The sequence below is a fragment of the Tachypleus tridentatus genome, chromosome 11 (assembly GCF_004210375.1).
Source record: "Tachypleus tridentatus isolate NWPU-2018 chromosome 11, ASM421037v1, whole genome shotgun sequence".
In the NCBI taxonomy this organism is placed as follows: domain Eukaryota; kingdom Metazoa; phylum Arthropoda; class Merostomata; order Xiphosura; family Limulidae; genus Tachypleus; species Tachypleus tridentatus.
In genome coordinates, this window is record NC_134835.1 from 65758779 (window position 1) to 65771555 (window position 12777).

At 30.2% G+C, this 12777-nt stretch overlaps 1 protein-coding gene across 1 annotated transcript in view; it reads right to left on the reverse strand.

Moving 5' to 3' along the window:
* Positions 1-12777, reverse strand: part of LOC143232342 (acetyl-CoA carboxylase-like) — a 124764-nt gene that overhangs the window by 27165 nt on the left and 84822 nt on the right. Inside the window, exons 31-36 of the mRNA XM_076467646.1 lie at positions 12207-12263; positions 11538-11579; positions 10597-10734; positions 7029-7106; positions 4789-4878; positions 2491-2559 (exon numbers count right to left, since the gene is read on the reverse strand). Coding sequence (XP_076323761.1) covers positions 2491-2559; positions 4789-4878; positions 7029-7106; positions 10597-10734; positions 11538-11579; positions 12207-12263 — 474 coding nt within the window. The remainder of the gene's footprint in view (positions 1-2490; positions 2560-4788; positions 4879-7028; positions 7107-10596; positions 10735-11537; positions 11580-12206; positions 12264-12777) is intronic.

Below are 12777 nucleotides of genomic sequence, written 5' to 3' on the forward strand. Positions count from 1 at the left end.
TCATAGGACAACTCTTCAAATCCCAGGATATTATGGTCAGTTTCGACATCACAGATCTATTTACCAATCTTCTGACCTCAGAAACCCTTCACATCACCAGACAACTGCTGAATGACAACTCTCTACCACACAGAACAGGTATGAAAATAGATGCCATGATGGAACTAACAACCACTTGTCTACAATCAAACTATTTCCAATACAATGAAGAATTCTACTAACATGGAAGACTTTGAAGAAAGAGTGCTTTCATCCACACCTATAAAACCAAGTTTCTGCAAATGTTATCTCGACAACACCTTCGTTATTTGGTTCCACAGTCATGAAAACTTACCAGCCTTCTTAGAACATTCAGTTCCATAAACAAAAGAATCCACTTCACTATAAAATTAGAAGAACAAAACAGTCTATCATTTCATGACATACTCATCAGTAAATAAGCAAGACAAATAACCACAACTGTATACAGAAAACCTACCCACACAGACAAATACCTACAATTCAAGTCCTCTCATCCAACCTTGATAAAATGTGGTATAATTCAATACCTAAACAAGAGAGCAGAAAACATTTGCAATAAGACATCCATCAAAGCAGAATGCCAAAAAATCGTAGTTTTAAACAGAATGGTTACACCTCCTCCTCCATCAAAAACTCAAAGAATACCACAACAGAAAGAGAAGATCAGAAAGTTACCACCTATACCACCATTTACCTACCATGCCTACAACATATCAGTGCAAAACTCAAATGCATAGCCATAAAATTCAACATAGAAGTCCAGTGGAAATCCTACAATACCTTAAGGTCCTTTCTAACAAAAAACAAACAGTGACCTACCAAAGAGAATCACAAAAATGTCATCTATGAAATTCTGTGTTCTCCCAATGATATATACATTGGAGAAACGGGAAAAAAAGTTTAGACAAGAATAAAAGAACATAAAGATAGTACAAGACTCATGAAAACATAAAATTCAGCCATTACAAAACATGCCACATCAACTGGACACAGAACAAACTGGGAGAAAACTAGAATCATCTACACAGACAAATTATGGAAGACAAGAAAAATCAAAGAATCATTTTATATTAACACTATTAAACCTTCATTAAGCAGAGATTCCAGATTGGAGGTGAGTAACCTGTGGCTGCCATTGGTTGAATCTTCAGGAAATCTCTTCTCCAATCAGAAACAGTAATAATCCAACCAATCATAACAGGCTCTCCACAATCAACCAGGACACTATAAAAGACTGTCAACACCTACATACAAACTGACTTGAAGACAAAAGGCAGAAGACTTTCAAAATATCGTCCTCTACACTTGTGTCTCCACAACAGGCAGTTGCCATCCTTTCTACAAAGTTTCATCATTATATATATATATATATATATATATATATAACTTTTTTTTTAAATAAAACATTACTTATTTCTCATCTGGTAACTTTTAACTCGTGCTAATTGACAGTATTAATGAAAAAATAAATACTTTTTCAATTAAAAAAAGGAATCAAAGTATTCTAATAAGTATGAAAAAAAAAATATTTATAATATTTTTTAAATAACAATTTTATACCGTTATTAAAATATAATAAAACTCACCACCAAACGTAATGGTCAAAATTATTTATCAAAGTGCACATACACTGACTGTGAGTTAACCCTAAATAAATACACCACTACAGTTACAACATAAAGGCTTTCAAATTTTGAGACAAACTACAAATTAGCCCAATGACCAATCAAACACTAAACTCAATCTTTCATTTAACTGTTAAAATCCATTCAGTACAGATAAATAATCAGCAGTGAATTATTCCAACAATAAAATCAGACTCAACTTTCATCATTAAATACTACAAACTGATGTTTGATTCTGTCTTTCTTTTAAAACAAACCCATATATGACTACCTGCTGTATCTACCATACAAAATTGAAATCCAGATCATAGTACCACCCAAGTCTATAAACTTATTGCTATCCTACCAGGGGACACATCATGTGTTCAGATGAAATAAGACTGACTAGCCTGTTTTCAGTGACATCGTGTGTATGAACTTATATAATCGGAAGAAGCTTGAAATCAAATACAATCTATGAAAATTTTCTAAATGTCAAAAAACATTAAGGTGATATGTAAAACTGGTTTGAAAAGTGATTAAAAACTGTTAAGTTAGGCTTCATGTACCAGAGGATAATATACATTAAACATTAGTATTGTGTCTATCTAATTTTCTATTAATGGTACAGTACCTAAGTGTCTCCACTGCATTCACTGTAATATATTTTGTTTGAAAAGGCAAAAAATGATTAAACTTACTGTAGTCTGTTATACCAGTGAATACCTTTTGGTCAAAACAATGATCACATAAATTCCTGTCCCTAGCAGCATTTCGAAGAAGTCACTTGTTTTACCAGATTTGGTTAGGTTATGATGCTTGTTATCCAGTAAAGTACAATATATGGTCTCTTTTATGTACTTACTTTGGAAGGATCCATAGTGACTTTTGGAACAAAATTCAGGAAAATATGGTTGCAGTCTGTTCTTTTGGCCTAAGAAACAAATATTAAAAGAATATTATTATAATAACCACATAAAACAGCCACTTATAAGAAAAACATTTTATATCTTTGACACATCAAAAAAAAAAAAAATGTGAAAGTTTATAAGAGGTTAAGTTACAACTGATAAACAAAAAAAAGTTCAGAATCAAACAGAAAATTCAAAGTGGCTAACAAGACAAGAAAAATGTTAAACTGAATGTTTAGGTCTTCACAAGAGATTAGCAGCTTATATTTCAGTTTTCAATTATAAAATGTAAAAATGTAGTTTCAACTTCAAACTGTGCAAGCTCAAAAAACACAACTTCCTAGACAAGTTAAAAATTTTCTTCTGTCTTACTGATGGTGCTATACACAAAGCTAGCTTTCTACTACACAGCATAGTCATTGAGACTATTAAATATGATTTTATATTACGGCAATCTACATAAAACATTTTAAACACAAATATTTTAACACTGACTCTATTTGCAATCTTGTTAAGCTCTTGTTGATGAGAACTGGGTTTTCTACATTCTTGTTTTTAGCAATATCATTGAGTGCTGGATGCTACAAACTAATGGATAAAAGAAGTTGCAAATTGTTAAAAAAATTTTCAAATTAGATGTTTTTTGAATTTTGCACAAAACTACATGAGGGCTATCTACGCTAGCCGTCCTTAATTTAGCAGTGTAAGGCTAGAGGGAAGGCAGCTAGTCATCACCACCCACTGCCAACTCTTGGACTACTTTTTTTACCAATGAATAGTGGGATTGACCATCACATTATAATGCCCCCACAACTACAAGGGCAAGCATGTTTGGTGTGAGGGGGATCCTCAAATTACAAGTCGATGGCCTGAATCACATGGTCATGCCGAGCCAAAAACATAGAAAAATACATATTTATATAGTACAAGTTTTAGATTTTATAATCAATATTTTTTTAAAAATTCTGAGTTTCCCCTAGTATGAGAATTGTGTCATTTTCACTTCAGGCATCCCCTCTTCTGTAATTTACTTATCACTCCTTCTTTAAGTACAAAACTTCACATAAATTACTCGCTATAATACTGTCACTGCCCAGACAAAGCATAATTTTTATTGTCTTTGATTTTATTTGGTTACAAAACCATAAAATAAAAACTAAGATCTTGTTTGCAATGACCACTTGTCATATTTCCGCTTTCAAAAATTACCAATAGCTTTCACCGATGTTCAATACTATATTATTTATAAGCAACATAAAGTTGGTTACTCTTTCAAATGATGAATTACACTGTGTTTTCTGCACAAAAAAACTGTCAATTTTGCTCTCAGTTCAAGCTTTATTCTGACAGGAAACATGCTAATGAGCTAAGATGAATTTTTGACATCTTTTGTTGCATAATTGTAATACTTATGGGCCATTGTCCACTTTTTGCATGTTTGAAATTTAAATGGTTTTAGAGATTAGGTAAATTAAATTTGAAGTTTTTGAGATAAAGAAAAATATGTTTAATCTTAATGTGGAAAACCCTTTTCATTCAAACTGGTATAAAAGTGTGTGTGTGTGTGTGTGTGTGTGTGTGTGTGCATGCATGTTTATATACATAGACAGTTAAATACATATTCTACACATAGCTGATACCTTGGTAAAACAACTATTTTTAAATATTTCACCATGTCAATCATATTCTTAAAATAATAGGTGTCAAAAATAATATACATGACTAGATTCTTCATATATAACCAGAAGCTACACATACTCTCTACAGACAAATGAAAAGTTGATACACAGAAAAAATCAACATCTCCAGGCAGATAAATAAAAAGCATGTTTAATCTCTCACATTCTTCGGTCTTTCTAATGATGGTGTGTCACAATGTAAATTGGTTTTAAGCTATCAGTTTCAAGCTGTTTTCCATTTTGTTCATATATTCTTCATATTATGTAGGTATTCATACATAACTTAGACCTAAATGCTATGACATTTTAAAAACAAAGCTAAACTTTTACAACCTTCTGTCAATACATTAGAAATGTAGTTATAAAAGAAGTAATGTGTAAAACAGTAATCTTTATAACAAAATAAAAAAGCATCAGAAATTCACCCTTCTTTCTAAGTTAGAGAATTTAGCACAAACACATAAAAAGGTCCAGCTTACACAATGGACCATAAATTACTTTTAACATAAACATTATCACCCTGAAGACACTTGAAAATAGTCACATACAATACATGATTTTTGAGAAACTCACATGTGCATGATTAAAAGCTACTTCTAATTCATCCATGGCTTCAAGCAAAAGCCTTTCTCCTTCATTCTGTAAATACTCATAAGATGCTTCCTGCAAACAAAAAATAACATTATTCTCTATACATTGTGAGATTGATTTAGTGCAGCAGGTGCTCTTTATTCTATCTTAAAAAGCACAAATTTTGAAGAATGGTGTGTACTACAGGAAAAGATTATATTGTAAACAAATAGACACAAACAAACAAACAAGTTTTTTATAAATATGGCTAATTCTAAAGCCCAGCTTTAATACAATTATAGTCAGAAAGTTTTCTTTGCCCATAAAATAAATGGTTCAAATAAGCTCTCACTTGTCAACAGATGTTAACAGAAAATATTACTAATTCACCTCTACAACCAAGTACTAATAACTGTTTACCACATACTGTTAATACTTCAGTAAAATATGTACAACACATGAACAATTTCTTGTAATAATGAACTATACACCAAACTAATTTTGCTTACTCATTCGACATTCCAAATACGTAACACCCATAGAAATGAATGAACACCTTATAACCTGACACTATCGAAAGGTAACCCTTACTTCTTCAAGAACAAAGTGGCGAATTCACAAAGATCCAACTTTTATAAGCACTCAGATCATAAGTTATTAATTTCTATCAAGATGTCTTAAACCTGTGTTTTTCTAACACCATGAATTTCACAGTATCAATATTCTAAAAACAATGTTTAATTATCACTAATCTATGAACAAAACACAGACCAAGCCTCTTATTCAGTTGTTTTCAGAACATTATAAGAATCATACAAATTGACTACTTAAAAATAAGTATTATAAAATCTTCAGTTCTACAATGTAGAATTTATTTAAAGTATTAATGAAAGAATTAGGCACAGAGATATTAAAGTTTACAGTTCCATTTGCAGAAGACCATATGAATAGTAACCGAGGTGTTTAACCTCAACAGCAAACAGAGTTACTCAAAAAGCAGTCACTGAATAAGCTGGACAAAATACATTCTACTCCAATCATGCATTATTTGTAAAAATATCAGCAAGTATTATTTTATCTGTATAGCTTCTTTTCCATTCAAAACTTTCAGATTTATTCACTATCAAAAACAATACAAGTACAAAAAGTTTAGAATTTAGCCTAAATATCAAAATATAGAGGTTGCACACCACTCTATTAAATCAAATTTTTTTATGAGAATGTAAACACAGAACTAAGAACTATGGCCCTGCCAATCAGACTTCATTTGGGCCTTGAATCAACTATAAGAATGTTTATCAAAGTGGTGTCCAAGTTAACCAAATATGAATAGATTATCAGTAAGATGGATGTAGAAGGCAGTTTCCTTTATTTTCCTTCTCTAACATAATGATATTGTACAAAAAATAGTATTACAATATACTGTATTGTCTATCATGCTCCTGAATTTTAACTTGTGTTAGGTTTATTCTTTCATTGACTTCGTAAAGAGTCCACCTCCAAAAAGGACACTGCAAGTTTTTGTTTTCCACTTGTTTGGTGTGTACTAATTACAATTTTATTGTGTTGTGGCTTCTAAACACTGTTTTGATTTAATCCTGTTTGCATAATCTCAGTATGTTATCAAGAAAGCCAATGAAATATATTTCTTCTTTGGACTTTACTGAAGGTGGCAACAGATTAGTAGCCAAAATGTGGTTTATAAATTAATTAGTAAATATTTTTCAGTACTATGATCACTAACCATGGCAACTGATATCCTATAATCACAACCTTACCATATGTATCAACCTGTGAAGCCTTCTGAAAAAAACTGAAATGGTTACACAATTAGCAGATCACTTGGTTTATATCTAGTCTAATCACAACTTTCACTTCTTTATAAAAATTCTAATTACAAATACAGTTTAACATAATTTAATAATAACAAGTTCCGTTTCAATATTTTATGTAACCTTAAAATTTAATCAGTCAAACTATACTGAGTGAATCAGCTACATATGTTAAGGAACTTTTCACTGAAAAATTGACACATTTTTTCCAAGAAACTTAATCTAATATCTGCTTTTAATTATATTCTTAATGTAAGATACTATCTCTTGTGCTAAGCTTTTTCAAAGTTTATAACTTTTAACTATATCCAAAATTACAAAAAGGCAAAGACACACATTACTTCTACAACTTAACAATTATGAAAATATTATCAAACCTAATCTACTGTTGAAATAAGACAAAAATATCACCTTTGTCACAAGGTCCGAATGTCTGATTATGGTACGAACAAAAAACCTGTAATCTGTCACCTCTTGACCTTTTGCCACCTAGAAAAAACTTAAATAATTAACTGCACACATTTATTCTAGACAAATTTAAATATTTAAGTATTCACATACATTTTACATTGGCAAATTAGAGATTTAGTAAGAAATATGAATGAATCAGAATCTACTGATACTGTATGAAGAAGTATTTGAAATACACAAACCATGTTCTCTCACACACTAGTAACAAAGATGCAGATTTAAAATATTTTATTTCATAGTTTTAGTGAAAGAGTTATTACAAACACTTTCAATAGTATAAAACTGAAGTGAACCTCAGTTCAATTTATGATGTTTGAAATGCATTAAAGTAAATATAATGCTTTATATAATCTTTCAAGTATTAAACTTCACTGAATTTTTATTTCAAATACATAAACCTTTTCTTTTTATTCTGAATTATGCAATAAGGCTTGATTTCAATACCTCAGTAAGATGTAGGATTTTTTAAACATCTAACTCGCTTTTCCTATATGATTCACTAAAGGTGTGTGTGGTATTACTAGCATATTGTGACATTGTCTGTCATTATACACTTACCACAATAGGATTCCCTGAGCCAGTATTTGGTAATAATTTGAAACTTTGCCCTAAAGTCTATAATAGTTTAAAAACTGTAAATTAATATCCAAAAGATAAAAACTAATACACAACTGTCAGGCCTTTAACTAATTATTTGTGCAGATTTTACTTACAGCCCTTGCATGTATTATATGCACATACCAATTAGTATAGTATAAGATCTTAGCTAATAATCCATATTTTGATAAGTATATAAATTTTAAGTTCTTAATTCTACAAGACAATAAATAAAAACTGCCAACTTTCCCCTGGTGTGATGCATTTTTTCTCGGCATCTTGTCTTCTCTATTTTACATTCTTTATTGCAATATTTAATTAAATAAAATCATATAGCAAGAAAAAAAAAAGATTGGGTAAGTAATTTATTTCTTCTTTTTCATGTTTATTTTTATTTATTATTATGAAAGTAAATAAAATGTAAAAATAGGAATCTCTTTAAGTTTAGATAAAATAAATAATACTGTAATAAAAATATTTCATGAAGCACGAGGCAAACATGCGAGTAGCACTAGCATGTGAATAATGTAATTTGACAGTGTAATGTGAGCTGACTTGCTCAGAGGGATTTACAACTTATAGTAGTTTGAACAATAGTTAGTCATAGTTCAAAGAGTAGTAGAAAAGGGCAATAAAACAACAAAATTTAATTATATATAGAAGAATATGCTTACAAGCTTAAAGCTACTTAAGACAGACAAATGTAGTTTCATGTTACAAAATGAAGTGTTTTTTTTAAACATTAGGGAAACTTAGATTTATTTCTATTTTGGTTGTTACAACGTCAGTCAAATTGACTGATCCCATTTTGAGTAAGGATAAGAAAAAATAAAGTATTACTGAAAAAAGTTTGAAATGTATTTAAGAGGTTTTTAGGGATTACAGAAAGGACATTTGAGCTTTTTGAAATGAGGAAAACTACTTTAAATCTCAACATGAAAATTACTTTGCACATAAACTATCCAAAACAAATACTTAATATATCCATTAACAAATATTTATTCTAGTTTATTAAAAATACTTCACTAAAAATGTTATCTTGTATGTGAAAGACTTATAATGTTAACTGTAAGACTGTCAAAATTTAAGATTATGTAAGACATATATTGAAAGTTAGAAGTATTAAATCTATAAAGACATTAAAAAGAGTACAAAGAGATCATCTACATCAAATAAAGTATGTCCCCAACTCTAAACTTTATTATAACAAAATATCAAAACATAGTAATATAACTTTTAAAAATATATACAAATCTACTTTTGGTATACTATAAAAACATGTTTGGAAACATATACTGTCTGGATTTACACTTTAAATAAATACTGCTGCTGTGATCTATTTTTTTATACCCTAAATATATTCCATTTAACCATTAAAATAACACTCAAAAAATTGCCTTGTTTTTGACATATATCACAATGAGAATATTTTGACAATATTTACTCTTTTTACACAATAAGACTTGATTTCAATACCAAGCAGACTTAAATACTTTTATTTACCACATTAGAATTCATATCCATATTCAACAAAAAATTTTAGCACTGCAATACATAAGCTATTTAACATCTCTTTGTTGCAATAAGCAATCACTCCTTTGACAAAAACTGCTTTAACAAAAAAGAAATATGGAGGATATTTTATGCTGAAATTAACAAAACACAAAAACAGAAATATAAGAATAAACAGAGTGCAGGAGCAGGCAGACGAACTTCTTCAAAAAGGCATCTCTACCCAAAGAGTCCCAAGGCACACAAGCAAGGATACCAGAGAGAGAGCAGAATCTGACAATCATATTATTACAAAAGTCAGCAAAGGACCCAATATATCCATAAATTGATGTGGGGAATTATGGGAGGCTTCAGACAAAACGTGGAGAGAAGATGAAAATCTCAAGATACTAGTGAGGGTCAGATGAATGCAAGAAAACTGTGCAAACTGATAACAGACTCCAGTCTAAAATCCCACATACACAAAATGAGAATCAGCCAATGTGAATCTAAAAAGACATTCTTCTGGCAGTGATAAGCCTAAGCTATTTCAACAAATGTGGGAGACAAAACATAGCTATCTCCTTACATAACTGTGTGGTAAACAGCAATATCAGATGAAAGAGAAAAAAGAAATGTGATTCCCCCCAGCCTTTCCACCATCCAGGAAGGAGTAGACACAAAGGTAACCAGAAAAAGTTCCAAAACCACATAAATAGAGTGACTAATCAAAGAAAAACAGCAGGAGATGGCCAACTGAATACAGGAAGGTGGCAGAAAAAAATTAGTCAAATTCTCACCAGAATGTCCTGGATCATCACAAAAACCAGCTTCACAACCCTCAAGAGAGACACCCCTGGACTAAATACACATTTCCTTCTCAAAATAAATCAAATCACAGACAGCCTCAACTGAGGCCAAGTAGTTTGTTGATATTTTTAACAAATCAAAGAAAAGTAAGACACTGAGATTTTTGTCTAAATTTTCTGTATTTTTATTTAGCTATAACTTTGCCTAATATTAAGGTTTAGGCACTCATAGTTTATTTTATACACAAGACTTACTTAAAATAGAGAAACCATGTTTCTTTTCTATGAGATGAACACAATATTATGTTATATTCATTTTTTTTTTTTTTACATTGGTAAGGAATGTTATGCACATTTCACAGAAATTATAAATTGACTAAAGGTCAATGAAAAAATGTAGTTTTGATACATTTCATTCTACAATGTATATAACAACTACGACTGTCACAGGACTCACTGATTTACATGTTCTAAATCATTTTAATATAACAACCTTATGTACCAGCATTTTAGGTTGTTCAAAAACTGAAAAAAATTATTACCTTGGATTTGTATACAAATATTTTTGTAATATAAGAATCAATATTATACTACATCTAGTGGCTTCTAACCTTTGCCTTTCCAAGATAAAGGTGCATTTTCTGATTAGCTGTTGAAATAGCTTCTAGTTCATAGTTACAAAGACGATTCATTTCCAGTTGGAAAGCCAAAGCTGGTTCCAGATGTCGATATATACGATCTTCCTTGAACTGCAGAAAGATTGTTTGTTTAGCAAACATGATCTATAAAGTTCTACATCATAACTAAGTTTTCCACAAGAACAAACAATACAACTCAGCACTTTATTTTCATCTAGAAGATGTTTTACAACCTGACACACAATCTTATATCCAGTTTAATATGTCCAAATTACCAAGAACTCAATATCTTAAATTATGAGCAGCCCAAAACTTATAAAAAATATGTTAATGAGCTCACATGCTCTGATAAAGATTTATACATCTATATGTATGTTTATAAATACACATTAAAATGTCTAGATACTGAAGCACAACATGCTCTAGCTTTCCTCTATCTCACTGTTGTTTTTATCATTTGTATGTATATTTACAAAAAGAATTTCCTTAAGTAAATGCACAAACTAAAGATTAATTTACAGTGTACTCACACACACACATATATAGATGAATTTAAATTATTCTACTTACTGTAATAATATAAATAATTTGGGCTGATTTTGTAACAATTTGTATATTGTAACTAAGGTCAGCCTTTAGGGGTGGTAATATATACCCAAACACAGGACACCCAATTCAAGAGTCACCAAATCTGACACTGTAATTAGCAGTTCTTATATATTCTAAAGGGGCAGGGGCATTGAATACAAAAATCACACACACCACAATTTTGCCTATGACTAGCTTTCAACATATTTGTCACAAACAATTGCACATGTACAAAACTAAAGATAACACATTAAAACAATGGATAAATAAAACTAGTCTTAAATGAATCTTTTTTAAATAAATAAAGATGAAAATACAGAACTCACCCCATCCCTTTCTCTGTAGGTAAAATATTTGGGGAAGTTATGCTGAAAGAGAAATTTTAGTTTTTGAAAAATATATTTCTTCTGATTTAAATGTAGCAATAAACAGAATAAAATCTATTCAATTGTTTACAAACTAGCTTTCATATTACTACATTTATCACAACTACTGTATGAATAAAACACAAACAGACTGTTAGAGCCTACTCTTTTATTGCATGACAAAATTTCTTTCTTTGTAGGTGTATTGACAGTAAACATCTTTTAATTTTCTAACTGTAAGTTACATAATGAAAATGTTTAGTAATAATCACTAAAATTTCTAATGTCAAAGCATTTATTACAGTTGAAAAACAGGATCAAATCATACACAGCTTAAAGAGATTCAGAGTGAGGTTTGAACACAATAGGTTTGTATATGATGTTATATATAAGGCTACAAATTAAATTCATACTTAATCACTACACTATATGAAGTCCTAAACAACAACAATCAATTTTACTTTATTTAAATAGAACCTGAAAATAGCTCTTCTGTGACATTACAAGTAAACTTCTGACAGCCTACTAAATCTCATGTAGTTAATTAGAAACCAAAAACCACTGCATAAAAACATGAACTTCATAAGCAACGGTAAATAATAAGAACCAATTATTTTTCTTCAAACTTACCTTCTGCAAAACAACAAATGTAACTCTTCTTAAAAGTTTTTCAACCAACTCTGCTTTCTATAAACAAATAGAAACTGTTATGACTACAATTACAAAAGTAAATAAAATTTTTAGTTGAGAAAATAATATCAGAAAACAAACTCTTTAAAATAGAGGGTAATATTGTCAGTTTAAAGGAAAGTCGGTCATCAGTATTATACACACGAACTGTTTTGTTCATGTTGATTTATGGCAGGAGCCTTATGAGCAATGAATAAAACTGATAATGTTTTACTGAATACAATGAAAAGAGGGAGCATTATTTTTCAAAAGGAATGTTGTGTGAAGGTAGGGTAATATCTTTATAGGGAGGCTAATATCTTCACTGAAGTTTTTTTGGTTGAATGTGTTCATTATTCCTCTTCTTCCTGATAGCTAATTGAGATAACATCCGTAAAATTCAGAATAAAGGTTGCAGAGTGAATCATATAGAGCATTGATTTGCCCTTCCCTCCCAGGTTGCTCATATGCTATACAAATGCTACTACAAACATACTACATTTGAAAATAACTGCTCCCCAAAATTGGTATT